Genomic DNA, 21,813 nt, shown 5'->3' with positions numbered 1-21,813 from the left:
TATATTTCCTAGTTTAAAATGTAGATAAAATCGTAGCTAATCCCCAGATTGCCAAACTGGTTGCAAAAATCTTGGTACCCAGAGCAGGGGCACTGGATTCCTGTGGAGGAATAAACTTGGTTGCTTGTGCAATGTTAGAAACCTCTGAGGTTAGGTTAGCTCCATTGATGGCTTGAATTGCAATGTAGAATTTGGTGCCATTTTCTATTTTAAAATGTTCTGGTTTAAATTCAAAATTTTCTATTGAGCCAGCCTCCTTAGGTATCAGACTAGTAGTGTTTACTAAAGCAGCATTGTCAAAATCTTCTCGGAGATCCAGGAAACACATACTTATTCTTATAATGTAGCTCTTGGCTGAAAGACAATAGATACTTCATGTATATTAAAATCAGTAGGATGCCTTATATTGTCTTATATTGTCTTACACTCAGGGCCCTTCAGAAATGCACAGTAGGATTTAGACATGAAAATCATAGATGTAGATTTTATCTGGTTATTCCATCTTCTTTCTTTTAAGAACAAATATGTAAGTAGTTTTTAATCTAGTTATCTAATCACAAAATTAATTCAAAATCATACAGTACTAAAAAATGAAATCTAGATTTTTTTTTAAGAAATAGAAATACAAAAATCTGAATCTACTTTTAGAACAAGGAACACAATAGCATTCAAGTATAGGAAAGACATTCAGTTCCCCACAACTGTATTATTCTCATTAAGCTGAGAGGGAGTAATAGGAGTGGGGAGTGGGAGATCAGTAGAGTGGGAGACAGGGATAAGGACAAAGGGCAAATGAAAGCAGAGAGGTTAAGATGTGTACTAATTAAAATGTGCTTAAGAACTTAGGCAGATTTTGATTCATACCTTAATTCTACACTTTCTGGCTGTGTAACAAAGAAAAATATATTTCACCTTTTTACCTTCAATTTTCTTATCTATAAAAGGGAGATTCAGTCATTCAATTCATTCAACAAATATTTATTGAATGCCTACTACTTGAGTGGTGATAATTAGATATGATAATGCATAATGTATTTTAGCAGAATGTCTGGGACTTAAATGTTTGAAATATATTATTATAACTGTTACTTTGTCAAGAAAAGAAAGGGAGATGCTGACATAATTTTTTTTCTTCCAAAATGCTTTTAGAGCTATCAATATAAAAATATATTCTCACATTCTGAAATGCCATGAATAAAACATCAAATGTCTTTTTTTGAAGTAAAGACTATTTTTTCATGAAATGTTGCAAGTGTTTTAAGTGTATGGTGAATAACATTGATTTAGTAGCTTTTAAAAAAAATTCAGAGCCTCTGCCTTAACATTCTAGTTTTTTAGTAATAAGCCTTATCAATCTATTTTACTACTCTTCACACACACCCTGCATTCCATTTAGATGGTTCTATATATCTATGTTTATCACCTAGCTTTTATTTAATTTAGATATTTTATTCTGAAACTTTGCTTTTTTGACTTTGAATATATTATTTTGTTCCTTCTTTTCCTGTCTGACTACCTGTATGTGCCTTTCATAATCTCTTGGAACTTCAATTTCTGCATCTAAAAGTAGGTGAGTAATGGCTCAGAGTAAACACTCCATACGTGTTTTTTATAAGTAGGACATTAGACAATTCCTTGCAAATGAAAGCCAAAGGGATTTCTTATATATATATATATGTGTGTGTGTGTGTGTGTGTGTGTGTGTGTATGTATATATGAATATATATATTATTTATTTAAAATTTTAAAAATCACTCTTCTTTTAAAGATTTTATTCATTTATTTGACAGAGAGATAGATAGATAGCACAAATAGGCAGAGTGGCAGGCAGAAGGAGAGTGAGAAGCAGGCTCTTTGCTGAGCAGGGAATCCGATGTGGGGTTTGATTCTAAGACCCTGGGATCATGACCCCAGCCAAAGGCAGCCGCTTAACCGACTGAGCCACCCAGGCGCCCCTCTTTTTATATATTTTAAAACATAATATAAAACTTACCTTTTCCTTTATCAAGGACATTGCCAGGGGCTGTCCATGAAAGTTGAATGTGATCTTCTTTAACCTTAGCTTCAAGGTCTGTGATTTTGCCAGGTGGGAACACATGAGTATGACTACCAGCAGGAGGAGCTCCTGATACAGTAAATGATCCTCCAGAGGTTAGTCTGCTGAAATCTTCTACTTTAGCTTCTGATATGTCATCTTTGACTTCAGGCCTGGGTGGGTTCAGTATAATTTTACCTACAAAAAAGGTAATTCTGTGACTTTTCATAATTCTATGTCTATTCTTTATCTTATAATCTCATCTTGCAGCTATAAATGGGTTATTATTGAATGATTGTAGACAGTGAAAAATAGCTTTTAGAGAAAAAACGCTTGTTTTATTGGTATCATTTTAAAACTGATGAGACATTATGCAATGTTAGAACTATCTCTTAACATAACTGCTTTTATTACTTGACTGTAAATTCTTTGAGGACAAGGCTGGTGTCTTATTTTTTTTTTTTAGTTATAGCATCTAGCACAACGCTTGCCACATAGAGAGGTGCTCAGGATTTTCTTTTTTTAAGATTTTATTTATTCATTTGACAGAGGGAGAGAGAGAGAGAGCACAAGCAGGGGGAGTGACAGGAAGAGGGGGAGGGAGAAGTAGGCTCCCTGATGTGGAGCTTGATCCCAGAACCCAAGACCTGAGCCAAAGACAGATGCTTAACCGACTGAGCGCCCCCAGGCGCCTCAGTGATTTTTTTTTTTTCATTGTAAATGAAATGAACTGAGGGAGATGTAAACAAAACACATTGGAAGCATCATCCTGTGCTAGGTCTTTTAACATGAATATGGCTCTTAAATACACAGATAATTATACAACTGTATACTTATATTTTCCATAGTACATAATATTTTCAGTGCTTACCACTGTAACTTATGTAAACAGATGACACATTTCATCTTAATACTACTTACCATTTTCAACATAGCCTGGCATATACAGAGCTTTGTTCTGTTGTTTTAAACTTAGTCTGGCCATATTGTTTCTCGCCTGGGCATGTACTCTTAAACTGTATCTACCATTTCCATGGTATTCTGTAAAATATCTTGAATAGACACCATCATTCTTCAGAGTATCAGCACCTAGATATTATAAAATAATAATTAGCCATTCAGCGGAGTAACAGTGACAGTCCTAAGCACTGTTCATGAGCACTAGTGTTGGTAATCATTTTGGGAGTGAGTATAGCACAGTGGTTTAAGTACATGAACCCCGGTATCAGACTGCTTGGGTTCAGAGCCTGGCCTGGCTACTTGCTAACCTTTGACCCTGGAATAGTAATTCATGGTAAACATTCAATTAACATTAGCTATTATTATTTCATATAGAAATCTTAACAAAATAAAGAAAAAGCATATGCGAAATGGAAGAAGCATATGCAAAACACACTAATGAAAATGGGGAAAAATTATATTTAATTTCCATGAGGAAAGTAAAATTACTAGTAAAATTTAAAGATAAATGTGCTTATATCTTTGTGTAGTTCAGAGAGCAGAGTAGAAAGTATTAAAAACATAAAAATCAAATTTCATTTACTTAAAAATTGATTCATTCACATACATAGGAAATACTGATTTCTAAGTTATGTGACTATAGTAGGATTTTAGCTTCAGTGGAAGTTGATGCAGATTCTTATTACCAGCACCATTGTCCCAGAGCTCCAGTATTACTCGGTGTCCATCTTCAGTTTCTATAGTGGCTGTTACGTTGATTCCCAGAACAGGCAAAAACCCTTGACTGACTTGTGCGTAAACAATCATTGGGCTAGGATAATGTGTTGTACTTTGGCTCATGTGAGCAGTTGCAATTACTGGCAGCGTGGTGGGACTTCTTGCTCGAGTAGTCATTGTAACCGTTAGCATTTGAGAGTTGGCATGTTTATTTAGAAGGCTGTAAGTCCAAGTACCGGTCTGAAAATCCAACATATCTATTTGAGAGTTTTGTAATACTTTCCTATTCTTGTTTGGAATACAAAATTATTTAGAAATTTAGAAATTTAAGCAGAGTAATAGTTAATTATTTAAAAATTTTTTTTAAAAAATTTATTTGACAGACAGAGATCACAGGTAGGCAGAGAGGCAGGCAGAGACAGAGGAGGAAGCAGGCTTCCTGCTGAGGGGAGCCCAATGCGGGGCTCCATCCCAGGACCCCTAGGATCATGACCTGAGCCGAAGGCAGAGGCCTTAACCCACTGAGCCACCCAGGCGCCCCAGTAATGATTTTTAGTACTCAAATTTTATAAGCTAATAAATAGTATGGATATAAATTTCTATTCTACTTGGCTTTTTTTTTTAAGGTTTTATTTATTTTGAGAGAGAATGAGAGTGAGAGAGGGGGTGGAGTAGGGTGGGATGGTAATGCAAGGAGGATCAGAGGGAAAGGCAGAGGGAGAGAGAGTCTTAAACAGACTCCACACTGAGCACAAAGCCTGACACAGAGCTCCATCTCAGGATCCCAAAATCACTTCCTGAGCTGAAACCAAGAGTTGGACATTTAACTGACACCACTCAGACAGCTCTTAGCTTCTTTTTTGTGACGGATGATTGTTGCCACTTTAATATTGACAGTGTAGTGGATGTTGTCTTCATTTTTTCCCCTCAAAGTTGATTAATAAATCATGGAGAAAATAAAAGAATATTCTTACCTCTGCAATACCTGGTATTTGAAGACGGGCAGACCGAACATTTAGTTTATCTACTTTGAAATCTGAAGTTTCATATTTTGTTCCTTTTGGATCTTGGAGAAGAATTTCTGGCTTTTGTATTGTCCATGTGACAACAAAGAAAGTGTCATTTCCAATTGTACTATCCACAGGTACTGTACCATTTATCCATTTCTTTCCTGTAATACTTAAGGCTTTACTTTCTAACTGTTACATAAATAAAAAAAAGAACAGAGAGAACCAATTTGTAATTATAGTTAATAAAATTTCAAAGCTTTGTCAGTTTAGAGTAATTCTAAAGTTATGTCTAAGATTTCAGTGAAATAAGAATTATTTTGAAGAATTTTGCAAATAAAAGCAATTATAATTATAAATATATAAATATAAATAGTGGACAAATCAGAAGAAAAGATGACAAGTGTCCAAGAAAAGGGAATTCAGTAAGAATGTCTTTTAGTAGGAAATAATTTTCAGGCAAAATAGGTATTTATTAGAGAAAGAAATGTCTATTTAGGATAATGGACATTTATTACAAATGTGAAAAGGCAAATAATTTTTCTGAGATACTAACCTGAATAGCCTGCTGAGTGATGCTGCCACTTCTAGATGAAATTCTACTGAAAGCATCGGTAAGGCCATTTATGTCTTTATTGGCATAAAAACGATGTCCTCCTAAAATGGAATTGTATTTACTTTCATAATACTAATTTTATTTTATTTATTTTTTTTTAAAAAGATTTTATTTATTTATTTGACAGAGAGAGATCACAAGTAGGCAGAGAGGCAGGCAGAGAGAGAGAGAGGAGGAAACAGGTTCCCTGCTGAGCAGAGAGCCCGATGCGGGACTCGATCCCAGGACCCTGAGATCACGACCTGAGCCGAAGGCAGCGGCTTAACCCACTGAGCCACCCAGGTGCCCCATAATACTAATTTTAATTTGGAAACTCATACTTGTTCTTCTGCTTTTATCAATGTAAATATGAAGAAATCTAAAGACCTTGCCAAATATTATTGTTTTTTTAAATTTTTTTAAAAGATTTTATTTATTTATTTGAAAGACAGAGAACACTAGTAAGCAGAGAGGCAGACAGGGAGAGAGGAGGAAGCAGGCTCCCTGCTGAGCAGAGAGCCTAATGCGGGGCTTGATCCCAAGACCCTGGGATCATGACCCGAGCTGAAGGCAGAGGCTTTAACCCACTGAGCCACCCAGGCGCCCCCCAATATTATTGTTTTTATATCGGTCATTAGAATAAGGGCCTGCCACATTAGTAAAGCTGATCTAATCACTAAATGGTGTTATAAAAATGAAATTTAAGACAATTTTGAACCAGTTGCTTATTTTTAGTTCTGTTTAAGGTATACCACAACAATTTAGAGAATTTAGAGAATAGTTTAGAATTAAGTAAAAATTAAGTGAGAAAATAAATAACATAGGAGTTAACAAAGAAATTACACAGGAGTAAGGAATGGAAAAGGATGGGGACACCTGGGTAGCTCAGTCAGTTAGGCATCTAACTTTTGATTTTGACTCAGGTCATGATCTCAGGGTTGTAAGATCCAGCTCCTCCATGGGCTCTGCTGCTGGGCATGGAGCCTGCGTAGGATTCTCTCTCTCCCTCTCTCTCTGCCCCCCTACCTCATGGTCACATGCACACACATGCTGTCTGTCTCTTAAAAAAAAGTAGCAATGGAAAAGGATGGATTGCTGGGGACAGGAACTGGTAATCAGGACTTTAACTACAGCCTTAGGCAAATCATTTGTACTCTGTAGGTTTCCATTTTTTCTTCTATGAATTAGGGCTATCTGAATCTCAACTGTAGGATTGAACAGGACAAATATGAGCAAGAACTTTGGAATTGCAGTTGAGGAAATCATTGGTAGCCATGGAGAAAGAAGTTTCAATTTGGTGGTATTGGTAGAAAGTGGTGAGAAATGAATCAAGACATAATATTGACTAATATTAGAAGAAGCTGGTATAGATAGAAGTGCAGAGAGTTGGAGGTGGGGAAGAGGAAAGATTAATTTGAAGGGCAAGGACAAAGAAGGGTCAACAATTAAATTTTAGGATAGGAAATCTATGAGCAGTGTTGTAGTTTAATGTGAGAGGTAGTTAATGGGAGATGTAGTTAATGGGAGAGACTGAAAATATATTTTCTATTCAAACTATATCCCAAAGGTTTACCTGTCATATTTGACAGGGTCTCTAGTTCTTTGGCAGCAGAGGGTCCCAGAGCAATGGTGTGGATGACTGCACCACTTTCCTTTACCTCCTCAAAGCATGAGCTTATTTCATCATCTTCTCCATCTGTTAGTAATATGATTTCAGAACCAGAAGTACTCTGGTTGCTGTGGATAATTGCCTGGTCGTGAAAAATCAGATGATTAGTACAGAATATCATATCTCAATAAATTTAAAATAAGAATAAGTATACTCTTTAGACTTGGAGACGTCTTTAGGCCTATGCATCAGAGTAAGCAAAAGGAAACTTTGCACTGTCATTCCAGGCTGTGTTGGCCTAGAATTGAGTGTAATGTACAATAGTCTTGCAGTTTTTCAAAGAGTGCTTCAAAATTGTTTTTCAAACAGTGCTTCTAAACTTTTCAAATATATTCAAGCTACCCAAGAGAGGAAAATAAAACTCTTAGAACAATGCCTAGCAAATAGTAAGTGCTAAGTGAATGTTATTTATTATTATTATTTTTTAAAATATTTTATTTATTTATTTGACAGAGAGAGAGAGAGAGAGAACACAAGCAGAAGGAGCAGTAGAGGGAGAGGGAGAAACAGACTCCCTGCTACGCAGGGAGCCGGATGCATGTCTTGATCCCAGGATTCCAGAATCATGAAGGCAGATGCTTAACTGACTGAGCCACCCAGGTGCCTCAGTGTAAGTTATTATTATTATTCCAGGAGATGCTTGAGGTAGAAGCAAATGACCCAGGCTGTTTTTTTTTTTTTTTAAGATTTTATTTATTTATTTGACAGAGATTATAAGTAGGCAGAGGCAGACAGAGAGAGAGAGAGGGGGAAGAAGGCTCCCTGCTGCTGAGCAGAGAGCCCCATGTGGGACTCCATCCCAGGACCCTGGGACTATGACCTGAGCCGAAGGCAGAGGCTGTAACCCACTGAGCCACTCAGGCGCCCCTGACCCACGCTATTTTGGCAGCATACTAGACAACATTTGCAAAGTCATGATTAAAGGCAGGTATGCAAAGTTAAATGATGTGCCTTTTTATGTATTCTATTTGATCACTGAAGAATCTGATGATTTCCTGGAAAAAACATTGACCTGCCATAAAGTAGGAATTTCATAAATTTATCAAGTATTATAATTTTTTTTGTCTTTTTCTGACTTCTATCAGGAGTATTGGCTAAAAATCTTTAGTCATACAAATTGAGAATAAATTCTCCCTGAACAATTTGCTAAACAGAATATCTAGCATTTAGTTCCCCACCTTCACCATATATAATAGAGTTATATAAATACTACAGTGTAGTGATTAGCTTTTTGGATTTTGGAATAAGAAAGACCAGGTTTTGAATCCTACCTAGATTTGCTGGTTACTGACTATATGTGATCTTAAGAATGGTATTTAATTACTCTGAACTTTAGTTTCCCTATGTGAAAAATGGACATAATAATAATACCTTATTTAAAAAGTAATGGTAAGGATAAATAAGATCATACATGTATTTAACATAGGCAATAATGTAGAATATGATCAATAAATTTTAGCTGTTATAATGATTATGTAAGTAAAATGCTATATATTGCTATGGTTTCATTTTAAAAGTAGTGAAGAGGTATTTATAACTTTGAATGTGACTTAACATAATCTGTTCAATAATAGACTCTGTGGTCAAAATATCCATAGGTATATATCAAAATATATTAAGAAAAATATACAAACCAATATTTTCAAACAATAAGACACATTCCCAAGGTATAATACCATCATATTTTAGAAGTGAATAGACCTGTATAAGAATTATGTTTATTATAATAATAGCAGTCCTTTTTGAACACTTTAGATAGGTACTGTTGTTTTCCACATTCCCTTAGTTGAGTAAACTAAGACTTCCTGAGTTGATAACTTACCCAAAGTCATTTAACTAATAAATAATAGAGCCAGAATCCCAGGTTTGCCAGAATCCAGAGCGTGTGTACTTCCTTAAACCAATATGCATTATGAAAAATGACTCAACTAGAAAGCTAAGAGATGATATTAATTAGTGGCCTGGAAAAAGTTAATAATCTCTACATTTTTAGCTGGAGCAATGGGAGGGTCAGTGAAGGAAAGCAGTTTTTTGTTTTTGTAACTTAATGACAATAAATAGGCTTAAACAAAGTCTATCTTAGGTTGGAAGAAATTCAATTGCATACTGTAAGGCAGACTAATATAGTGCTGTAAAGTTGCTCCCAATATTTTATTTCACAATTTTTATTTCATTAAACTTCTACCTGTGTGTCTTAGGTTTGGTACTAAACTGCTTAGGGAACTATCTTTGTGGTTTTTAATTGTCAATTTAACTTGATGAACTAGAGTTGTCTTTATAACATAGAACTAGTGATAATTTCCCTCTTCCACAGTCCCCTCAGCAGCATTATTGTTTGCTAATAGTAGTTCAGATGTTGGGAATGATAAAGAAATGGTAAACTCCTCAATAAAATTGCAGCAATTATGTGCTCATTGGATTTTTCTTCCCTTCCTTAACCATTCTCCAGTGTGACTCAGTACCTCAAGAGTACATTGGTGGAATAACCACACCCAGAGAGACTACCCAGCTGTAAACAACAGACAGTAGGGGAGTCTTTAAAAAAATATACTGTTTAGATAACGGACCTATGAATTCATGACTCTTGTTCAAAGACAGTGGGGTAAAAATAAAAGCAATGGTAAGTGGCAAATGCTATTTAGAAAAAATTTTTATTTTACCTGGAATCCTGCTCTGAGACCACTGCAAATTGAAGTTCCACCACCAGCTTCTTGAGGCAGGTTTGCAGTGATCTTTTCATAAGCATTATCACCAGTTATTTCTGTTAGGTAGTTTTGGGTTGTAGCAAAACTTTCAAATGTGACCATCCCAACCAAAGATCCCTCTTCAATAATTTGAATCAAGTATAGTTCTGCTGCTTGATTCATTCGAAAGAGACGGTCTTCCTGTAAGAAAAAGATGTCTGAATATTTCCTGAGTCTCCTCAAATCTTGACAGATTGGTGAAAAACAAAGTTGTTCATGGGCCAGAGATCTTGATAGTAATTGATTACTATATTTTAAAGTTTGGCCCCCTTGAACCCTCCTACACTGTTGGTGGGAATGTAAGCTGGTGCAACCACTCTGGAAAACAGCATGGAGTGTCCTCAAAAAGTTGAAAATAGAACTACCCTACAACCCAGCAATCACACTACTGGGTATTTACCCTAAAGATACAAATGTAGTGATCCAAAGGGGCACGTGCACCTGAATGTTTATAGCAGCAATGTCCACAATAGCCAAACTATGGAAAGAACCTAGATGTGCATCAACAGATGAATGGATAAAGAAGATGTGTGATACACACACACACACACACACACACACACACACACACACACACACAATGGAATACTACCCAGCTGTCAAAAGAAATGAAATCTTGCCATTTGCAACGACTTGGATGGAACTAGAGGGTATTATGCTTAGCGAAATAAGTCAATCAGAGAAAGACAATTATCATATGGTCTCCATGATACAAGGAAGTTGAGAGGCAACATGGGGGTTTAGGGGGTAGGAATAGAATAAATGAAACCAAGATGGGATCAGGAGGGAGACAAACCATAAGAGACTCTTAATCATACAAAACAAACTGAGGGTTCCTGGGGGGAAGGGGGTAGGGAGAGGGTGGTTGGGTTATGAACATTGGGGAAGGTATGTGCTATGGTGAGTGGTGTGAAATGTGTAAACCTGTTGATTCACAGACCTGTACCCCTGGGGCTAATAATACATTATATGTTAATAAAAAAATTTTTTTTAAAGAAAAAAAATAGATATCATTAGGCTAAATGGACAATTTGAAGGAAAAAGTTTGGCCCCCTTATTTCATTAAAAAAAATTAAAGAAAAAATTGAAAAATCATTATACTTTATGTTATACTTAATATACTTAATATACATTATATTATATGTTATACTTAATAAAGCCTTAAAAATCTATGCCTTTTTATTGAACAGTTTTATATTCAGGAATTTCTGCTAAGAAAATAATTTTAAAATGTATACAAAAATGTTTATTGCAGCATAATTTTTATAAAAAGTTGAAAACTCCAAAATGTTCTATAACAGGAAGCTGACTAAATTAGGGTATGTGCATATGATCATTAAAAATTATATCATGAAATCATTTTTTTCCATAGGGAGTATTTATGGTATGGTAAGTAAAATAAATAATGCTATAAAGTATCATACAAAATTTAATCACATTTTTGAGAAGGAAAAACAAATACACAAAAAAGATTGGAATAATATGCTCAATGGTGGAATTATGGATACTTTTTTTGTTCAGTTATAGTATTTTTAATTTGTTAGAATTAAAAGTTAAAGAATAAACATAATCCATAGTCCAATCATCTTCATATAACAATTATTTTTTAGTGTATTTTCTTCCAGTATTTGTCCATATAGAATCATTGTACTAAAAGTTATTAGAGTAATAAATTTATGTTTTAGTTAGCTTAATAGAATTAAACCCAAGATTAAATTATATTTCTAGTAATTAACTGCCTATTTTAAGGAAGCTAACAAATGTCTTACCGAACTCATGCTTCCAGACTTATCAAGTACCAAACAGACAACTCGCTGTTTGGCCTTTAACAATGAAAATGTAGGATTGGGTGGTTGATCTGTTCCTTCCATGGGAGATGCATTCTGAAAATCATCGGAGTCCATAATTACATCCCATGTACTTCTGCTACTACACATTTTGTTTTGTAGGTTTGGAGCTTCTGTATTGTGAGTTTTTGCTGTACAAAATTCCTTTACCTGGAAAAAATCAATTAGAAGACACTATTTCAATAATTGGTAAGCATTACTTTCTTTTCCAAATATGTAGCTGGCTGCCACATACATCCTCCACAGATTTTATCTCCTGATAATTAAAAATTATTTCATTATGTAACAATCTCACATCCATTTTATATACCTCAGTAGAGAGGAAGCAAGGCGAAACCATCACTGGAAAGTTTTTTGATGATTCTCTTAGGTATAGTGAGATCATGGCAGTTGGGGGGAGCATGTAGCTGGTACAACTGCTTAATTTAATTTCTTATTTTCCCTTCTGGACTCTTGGGTGACTCAAACTTGAATTAAGTTTAGTGGAAGAGGGACTGGCTTTCTAGCTGTCCTTTAAAAGTGGGATAAAGAAAATGACCTTCTTTAATTGCCTAAGTGTTTTTTTATATCTTTATAGTTGACCAAAAAATTGAGGAAAGATATTTTATCTATCTATCTATCTATCTATCTATCTATTTATCTATTATTTGAGAGAGAGAGCACGCACACAAATAGGGTAGAGAGGCAGAGGGCAGTGGGCTCAGTCCCACAGCAAGCTTGATTCCAGGACGGTGACACCATGACCTGAGCTGAAGACAGATGCTTAACCTACTGAGCCACCCAGGCTTCCCAGAACACAGATATTTTAGCAAGCTGGATTATTTTTGGCTCTAGTGAACTCTGACATAAAATAATACTCCTGAGACAGTAATGAAAATGTAGGGAGAAAATGAGAACATGTGATTGGTGCTCTTTCAGTTGCAAATGGTGATCTGTACCTAGCAATTCTGCCAAATGTTTCTTTATTACAGAACCTATGAAAATTCTCCAAGTTTCGAAAACTTAGTAACTTGGGAAAATGCTCCCATAAACTCATACAGCATTCAAGAAGAAATCCATCTTGCAGTAAGCTTCTGTTTATTAGAAAAATCTTTTTTAAAGATTTATTTATTTATTAGAGAGAGAGCATGTGCATGCTCCCATCTGCATGGGGGTGGGGGTGACAGAGGGAGAGAGAGAATCCTCAAGCAGACTCCCTGCTGAGCACAGAGCCCAGCTGGGGCTCCCTCCTGGGACTCTGAGATCATGACCTAAACTGAAATCAAGAGTTGGATGCTTAATTGAGCCACCCAGGCACCCTGAGAAATATTTTTATAAATGGCATTGCATGTTTAAGAATGCCCTCCCAGTATAATCTCTAGATGTAAGCTCAGATTTAGAACTCAATTATTAAATTTGAATACCTTTCATTTAAGTTTTAAGATTTTGTTTTCCTTCTAACATGGATGATTTACATTAACTTCAGAACGATTGACATATCCCAGAAGGGGTTCATTGCATGGGAGAAAAAGACAGTTTCGATCAAAGTGGTGATTGATAAGTCTTGCTGATATGAAATATGCATCAAATCTGGTCCCTTGTCCCCTGCCACTGCCTTTATTCAGAGACTTCAGGTCTCTGATCTGCCTATTGCTGTAGCCTTCTAACTAGATTCTCTGCTTTCTGTCATCTCATTCCTTCATCCTTCTCACTGTTAGTACAGTTATCTTCCTGAAAGAATTAAACTGATCATGTCACCAGTCTGAAGCTGTTAAGATAAAATCCAAACACCTTAGCTTTGTAGGTAAGTTTGTTCTTTCAGTCTTGTTTCCTGCTCCTTGCTCTGACCATCCTCTGCTTATACCACACTGATTTTTTTCTTGTTCTTAGAGTATGCTAGAAATCTTCACAAGGGTCTTTGCTAACTCAAATGGAAAAAGAGATAGGAAATCTTGCACAAATTAAAAAAAGGTGAGCTGTTCTCAAGTTGGTTTTTTTTTTTTTAACTGCTATTTACCTGAAAGTTGTTCTAATAAATGTTAAAAGTTTTAGTGACCATGATGCAGATAATTTGGGCAGTGCTCAACTTGTACAATCGTGTGGCATCCCTGCACCTTTCCCCACTCTTTGTTTTTATAAACTTTTTTTTTTAACTTAAAATTGCCCTTCCTATTCCTGCTTTGGTAAGTTCATACTCATTCCTTTTCAGATGTAATTTTTTTTATCTCTTTAGAAACAATTTTCTGACCTCCAGGTGGAGATATTTGCTGTACTCCCATAGCACTTGGTTTATACCTCTTTGTACTTTGAATTCATATATATATTTTCTTATTTCTGTACTTTCTCACTGAGAAAGAACAGTTATCTTTAATTATTTCTGTATTTCCAGCTGAGCATGAAGTGGAAATAATGAAATTGAAGGGAATGAAATTATGGAATTGAACATTCGGTATTTCAGGTCATATCTCCCTTTGGTGAGCTGATGCCCTGGTAGTACAAATACTATGCAATTTATTTAATCTGTGTTTTGATAATTAGAAGTTAGTGTTATTCTGGACAAGATGTTCAGTATTTATCTCTGAGACATGGCTTATGTAATTAGTTCTAACCATATCTCAGTTATGTGATCCTCTTCATTATTATTTATCTCTCAGGTAGGCAGCATGAGGTATTTCCTGACAGTGAGATGCTTTTGGGACTTATAGCTTGGTATAGGCAATACATATTCCAATTATCCTCTTGTGTGACATGATCTGGTACCTACTTGGATGCTGAATTCTGATCCAGATTTAGCAGGTTAAAGTGAACTTTCTTGACTCATGTTTCAACTATTTCTAGAAGGGACCTTTTTCAGACTGGTAAACAACTTTTACTTAAATATCTAATTAGGTTCTTTTAAGAGTTTCAGCAAATATTAAATCTATATTTTGATTCAAGTTCTTCATCATTAATGCCTTAAGTTCTAAAGCAGGTTTAAATTTTATTGGAATAATAGGCATTTATAAACTTCTACCCAAAGAAATATTTGTTGCTAAGTGATTTGGTATATGGAATATTGCTTCTTTTAAATAAGTTAGACTTACTATCTAGAGGTACTATACTTTATTTTGATTTGTTTCTGATGACTTTCATATTTAAAATTTTTTTGCATGCTTAGAAACCCTCATTAGTTAATTACAATATGTTTACATTAGTTAAGATTGGACTTATCCAGGGAAAGAGATAATTAACTATTATCCAGATATTTTATAAATTTTAAAAACTAAAACTTGAAAGTTTACTTTGTGCTCACCTTGTGCTAAGCACTATGATCATGCTTTACTCATACTACCTCTTGTGAGCCTAGCAATAATAACCTGTGATGTATTATAAGTCCCATTTATGGGATGAGATAACTAAATTTTCAAGAGAACTTTGCAAGTTTGCTTGTAAAGACATAGCTGAAAATGACAGACTGGGTTTGAGATCAAGTCTTCTGACTCCAAGACATCTGTTTTTATCCATTCAACTTTATACATTGAAACCAGATATTTCAGGTCAAACATTAGCTTTAAAACTTGAATTATTGTGTTATTATTTTGTAATTGATGAGACTAGTAATTGTGAAGTTTTCCCTTAAGTTTGTTATGTAGAAACAGAGCCATGCACATTTTCACAGTATCACTTTGCAATAGCTTGATATACTTTAGTGTGAAGGTACTACAAAGTCTAGAATGTCGGTACTTTTCCAAAGCTATAGAATGAATTACTTTGGAAAAGTAGTTTGATTAACACTTAGAAGAGAGAATTATAAGTAAGGTTGTAGTTTTAGAACTATACAAATCCACAGAAGTCAAATGAGGGAAGAGATGTTGTTATAAGAAATTATGTGACATCAGTGAAAAGGTACAGTTCTACTTCTGAAGAAAAGAAACTGGTTTATAAAAAAAAAGGTGGAAACTTTACCAGGCACACCCTGACACAGGCTGGAAAATGGCTTTTAGTTAATCGTTTGAGTAATCTCCTTCATGTCCTTTGGTATACATAATTTCATAGTAGTAAATACAGCTTCCCTAATTAATTTTTCCTGAAGTGTTCCTTTGTGAAACTAGAAAAAGAAGGTACTTACGGAATTGAGACTTTGCATAAACATTATGGAGTCCTTTGCAGCCTGGGATTTTTCTGGGATAAATGTACATTTTGCTTCATACAGTCCTGTCTTTGAGTCACGCCTGCATGGCCTTGTTATACAGCTGCCTCCCTGACATTCCTTGAAAATCACATTAATGCCAGTAATATGAGTTGAACATCTATGATGAAAGAATTAAATTATATTTATTTATGAAGACCAGAAATCGTGAGAAAAGACTCACATTCTACAATCTTTCCCTTAATGATCTACAGATCATGGGCAAATACTTCATTTTGACAGAATTAGTCACAGTCCTGCCTCTATTTACAGTTGATGTCAATAAGAACAATCATGCCAGTTTATATTTATTAACATTCATTGCTCACTAATGTAATAAATTAATCTATTATTCTTGTGACCCTGAATTAAAGATAATTCCTAAGGTATAGGGATGTTGTAAAGATAAAATGAGTTAAGAGATACGGAGGATTGCTTCCTAGTGGGGATGAGAGAGTCAGCATAATGCTTAAAACCCTCTTAAATTTATGTGTATGTGATATAAACACATACATACTGGTATGTAGATATAAATGTATATACACATATGTGTGTATACCATCCATACAAAACCATGTGTGGTTTGTGTTGATAGCATTTTACAATTTACATTTTGAAAAACAATGAGCTAGATTGAAGGACAAAGTAAAAATAAACATTGCATGGAAATGCTTGTGCATTCAAACAAACTCTTTAGTCTGTATGATAAGTAAGATAGTTGTCAAGTCCCAGGCAAGGAATGGGGGCTGGAGTTATGGGTAAAAGACTTTAAAGAGTTCTGATTTATTGGATATACTTTTATTCTGCATTAATATTAAGTGTCATGATATTAATCCACTTAAATTTTTTTAGTATTGAAAGGATTAGAGGAGATGGTGAGTCATATATTCCAAGAGGGTTAGCTCCAGGGAAAGCCTGAAAATTAAACTTACACTGCCTCAAACAAAGTGCCTGTCACACCGTAGGAGTTCATTAAATGTTATTTTAGATAATTGTTTTTACCAATATATCTCTTTTATGATTAATAAGAAAACATATTCATATTCATTTATCAAAAATTTGTTACTTGATCCATTCTTTGTTTAGCTGTTACTTCACTCTGTGCCAGGCTGAAGTCTAGGGGATTAAAAAACAAAAAAAAAGTCTTCAAGGATCTTAAAGTCTAGTGTGGGTAATAAAATTACACAGACAACTACTGCTCTGTGTGAGAGAAGGCCATGTGTATTGCTTTGGGGACAGTCTCAGATCTTACACCAAATAGAGGGAGAAGAAAAAGACACTTGGGGACCAAACATTTAAACTGAGTCTGGAAGAATGAACAAGCATTGTTTGGATAAGGGAGGTGGTGGGGGAGGAGTTGCATAGGGTGAGAGCCCTGTCTGCATGATACTCCAGCAGCTCAGTAGGGAAAAAGCAAACAACATGGAGAACATGGGGAGATGCATGTTTCTCCCACGCCTCTTTAACATGTTTTTTTATCCCAAAGACCTGTTTCCAATTACACTGATTTCTATTTTTCTTTAATAGTATTTAATACTCTTTAAATACTCTATACTTAAATATCTCATCCACTTATTAATAGGACATGTCTAAATCTACCCAGAATTCATATTTAAGGAATATAATAATAAAATATTTATATATTATATGTAATATATAATATAAAATATTTATATTTCAAAAATCATTTACTCACTTATCCTTATGAAAAATACTTTTTTTAAGCTTAAGCTTAAATGAAGAATAAATATATTCAACATGGAGCTCTAGTAATTTCGTTGATTTCACTAGAACAGATTCACCTTAAAGAGTGGAATCAAATGGAATAAAACATTGGGGAAACTAAATAAATAAAATGAAATAAAGGATATGATAGGAATGAATTCCAGTTCTCAGATATCTTATGGTTTAGGCTACAGCTTTTTCGTTTCTTCTCTGACAATAACATATTTTAGTACAATCCCCATAAATACTGAAATGAATCCCAGTTCCAGGTTGATCTTGATTCCAAGGTAGCATCTCCAGAAATATTTGGACATATACATAGTGGGTCTGGTTAGATATTGCAATTAACTCTGAACATTCAGCCACTAAGACACCTTTTGTTTGCCTAGTATAGAAATTTAAAATTAATAAGTGAAAATTTAAAAATAATAAGTGAAAACTTTTGAAAATAAATTTGTTCAATATAATGTTACCTTGTTGCTTCAATAGTGTTCTGTCTGGAAATATAGAATGGCCGGTCCACATTATACTCATCAAATATTCCCCATCGGAGGTGGGCCCACTCATGGACAAACACTCTGCCTATGAGAGAATATTGCCACTTACAAATTTATATTTACTATATTTTAATAGAGTGTCCATGTATTTTATGTCTCCCTGCCCCAGATCCTTAGCTTAATTAAGTCAAAGAACTTTAGAAATTGGTATCTTTTATTAGGTAAAAAATGTTGAAATGGGTTAGTATTTATTACTTATTTTTAATGTATTATTTTTTATTAAATTTATTATTAAACACACAAAGAAATATAATTATATTGAACATAACTACTATATTTCTATATAAAGATATTAATCACTACTTCTCTTAAAAAATCATTAAAAATACTGTTAATTACCATGTCATATTTGTTTCCATGGAAATAAAAATAGAAGTATAAAATAGATATCCCTACCTCGGGACCCATAGATGGGCAAATTATTAGTCAATAAGAAGTTTGGAGTAAAATGTATATATTGTCCCTTTTCCCCACATTGTCCATATTGAAGTGTATAGGGATCATCTCCAAATTTTAGGTAAGGATTGGCAACTATGACATCTGCCTAAAAATCAGAAGAATAAACCAAAACATCACAAGTGATGAAAACAAGGATTTCTTTTATCTAAATTAAGAGAACTAATATTACCAATTTAATTACTGAAGTAGTGGCTAGGAATTTTTTTTAAATTATGAGTATTAATTTTTAGGAAGCATAGGAAGAAAAAAACAGTGTAGGAGCTAGATAAAATACCTTACCTGGTCATATGATTCTTGTTTTGGCATTAAGTACTCAGATTTTGACTTCCAGGTCATTGGAATTAAAATGCTTACATTCCTGAAATAAACTCTTCGTTGGGTGGCATGAAACAGGTAAGTCGAAGCTTCAGTTACCATTTCCTGACAAAATATGGTAACAATTTCACAATGAAATGAGCATGAAATTGTACACATGAACAAGAAGCAAATCTAAGCTCCCTTTCCCCCAATATTTTAGCAAAGCCTAACTGAAAAATAAGTTGAATTTTACTCTATCTCTTTAGTCTGTAAACTGTTCATTTTCATATGCCCAAAAATCAATCGTATTTTATTTTTAACCTATCTAGACCCGTATTCAGTATTTTGGGTTGGAGAGGGGAATGAGTTCTGGATGATATATATAAAGGTAATTAAGAATGGGAGCTTGTTGGCAAGTTGTTTAATTAAACAGAGGTGTTTATAAACGGGCTGAGAGTTTAAAGTTTTGTAGATTTTATATTTTTAATTGAAAAAAAAAACCACTTTGCTAAGTTTGAGTTACTTTTTCATATGGAGTATGTTCAGAAAAGGCAAAATTTTATCAAGCAGTAATGAAAATAAAAAATACGTATGTCTCATTGCCTTCACATTCCAGTTTTACCACTTACTTTAAGACTGTATGAATTAGCTTCTCTCACTTATGCAACAAGGGTAATAATTTACCTCATAGAGATATTGAGAAGAAGATCAGAGAAGATAGAATATATTAAAATGCTATATATATAAAGTGTTTCTGTTATACTGACTAACCCAAATAAAATTAAGAAGTAAATCAACTTCAAAAATATGCAATATTTTCTTTAAAATCAAATACATCAGAGCTCGTTGTTAATTTTTCAGAGTTGAACAAATATGAACAACTAAAATAATGTACAGTGAAGATCTAAGGCTTAAGTATGGGTTAGCTATATAAACATTACAAAAATTAACTTTACAAAGGTAAGTTTGAAAAGAATTCTCCAGTAGGGGGTGCCTCGGTGGCTCCGTGTGTTAAGTTCTGTCTTTAGCTCAGGTTTGGCTCAGGTCAGGATCCCAGTGTCCTGGGATAAAGCCCTGCATTGGGCTCCCTGCTCAGTGGAGAGCTTGCTTCTCCCTCTCCCTCTGCCTGCTGCTCCTCATGCTTGTGCTCTTTCCATTCATTCTCTGTCTCAAATAAATAAATAAAATCTTAAAAAAAAGAATTCTTTCTGTTAGCTTAGTAAGTCGAAGAAACATTGTAGTTTTGCCTCTTAATAATTTATTAGGGGAATGACTACTACTATAAATATATAAGAAATCATACTTAAACTAAGCAGATATTAATCTTGACAGTTTAGATACATACTACATAAATGATGAATACTGTCAAAACAGTTCTGGAAAGTTGTTACTGTATGAGCATGTTTATGTGCCTTGGCAACAGGGATGGAAAATACTTATTGGAATAAAAATAAGTTCGTAATAAAATTTTCTCCCTTACCTTTATGTTTTGAATGAGTTTTTCATCTTCTCGTACCCTAGGGTTAATTGCAATGACAATGCCGTCATATCCATTGTTATTCAAATGTACCATTGAGTTTTTCACTCCAGGCAAGAGATGTAAAGCTAGAAACAGAATAGGATACAGAGTGAGTACCATTATTGCACATTACAATAAACTTTTTAGAAATGCAAGGAGAGTATTTATGTATCTCCTTAACTCAGGAATTTGAATCATGACTAAAATATTTGCATAAATATAACATTATGAATTACTAAAGTATTTTGATGAACTTCCTTATCTCACTTCCTTATCCTAAAGATTTAAGTTGTTAAATAGCAATGGGGATTATGCTGAACACATTTATCATACTTTCTAAGACAGTAGAGGTCTTAAGTTCTCATTGAGCTGAGTAATTCTTTAGATTGTGTAGTTGTTATCCTCATCATGGTGGTTAGTAATGGTCATCATCATCACCATCAAGAGATTGTCCAGTCCTGGGAACTTTTCATAGAAAAGCACTTTATGGAAGGATGAAGCACTAAAATAAAAAAGCACTAGGAAAGAGCTGATGAAACAAGTATGTTTAAAAAAACAAAACAAAACAAAAGGCAAATGAAGTAACTGGATTGGGAGCGGCAATGAATTAGGGTCAAAGACTTTCTTTAGGTGGGAGTAATACAAGTATAGTCATCAGGGACAACTATGGATCAAGAAGAAAATGGTTTTTTTTATTACCTTTTGTGGTAACTACTTGTGTATTTCAGTTTTCAAATACTATTCAATACTATAAGTCTTATATTACTTGAAAACTAAATATGCTTTAAAATTTTTAAAAAGATTTTTATTTAAGAGAGAGAGTGAACATGAATGGGTAGGGGACAGATAGGCTGAGGGAGAAACAGACTCTCCCTGAGCAGGGAGCCTTAAATAGGGCTCAATCCCAGGACCCTGACATCATGACCTATGCTGTGGGAAGACACTTAACCAACTGAGCCACCCAGGTGAAACTTAATATGCTTTGATTAAGATTTCTATTTTGAACTGAACACAAGTCTACCAATGTCCCTTAGCTTAAAATAGTTCTACACATAGCCTTGTGAGCTGGCTTTAGAGTCAGGTAAATCTAAAGCTAACCCTTGCCTTGGTCACTAACAGTCACATGATTCTTAATAACAGGTGTATGGCTCTTTGGAAAGGACTTCATACAAGACTTCTGGCACCTGACGAACACTCACTAAATATTACCCATTATTATTAAACATTATATATTATATTATGAATACAAAGCTTGCTATAAATCTTTTCCATTCTATATTTTCATTGGCTTCTTTTGTAAAATTTTAAATATAGTCTTCCAGTGTTTAACTGGGGAATAGTCTCTGAACCTACTGCAAAAAGACTAGATCAGAAGTGAAACTGTGAGCTCATTATAATGTTCTTTGGCCATCTCTAACTATTGATGATTTTCTTTGCTTTTAGTCCCACTTTGGTATGGTCTCACCCATAAAATCTTAAATTATCCACATTAGGCTCCTTCCTTTTGTCCTCATTTGAATCACTTATATAAACTG

The 21,813-nt window shown here is 34.4% G+C and overlaps 1 protein-coding gene and 1 long non-coding RNA gene across 2 annotated transcripts in view; one reads left to right on the top strand and one right to left on the bottom strand.

The window, feature by feature from the left end:
• The window catches only part of LOC309843068, a 135,722-nt gene that overhangs the window by 47,347 nt on the left and 66,562 nt on the right, over positions 1 to 21,813 (top strand). The gene's annotated exons all lie outside the window — the stretch shown is intronic.
• On the bottom strand, positions 14 to 20,398 carry LOC309843061 (calcium-activated chloride channel regulator 1-like; the record flags this gene model as incomplete). Its single annotated transcript, XM_082688218.1, has 14 exons — positions 14 to 354; positions 1,994 to 2,233; positions 2,957 to 3,124; positions 3,682 to 3,952; positions 4,687 to 4,911; positions 5,276 to 5,376; positions 6,888 to 7,065; positions 9,644 to 9,868; positions 11,497 to 11,724; positions 15,662 to 15,842; positions 17,920 to 18,028; positions 18,400 to 18,547; positions 18,742 to 18,882; positions 20,240 to 20,398. 14 exons carry the CDS (start codon positions 20,396 to 20,398, stop codon positions 14 to 16), a joined length of 2,715 nt encoding a protein of 904 aa, XP_082544344.1.

This window comes from Mustela nivalis (genome assembly GCF_964662115.1).
Source record: "Mustela nivalis genome assembly, chromosome: 10".
NCBI classification, from domain to species: domain Eukaryota; kingdom Metazoa; phylum Chordata; class Mammalia; order Carnivora; family Mustelidae; genus Mustela; species Mustela nivalis.
Note: the sequence above shows the minus strand (reverse complement) of the source record. Positions and strands in the feature narration are given on the sequence as shown.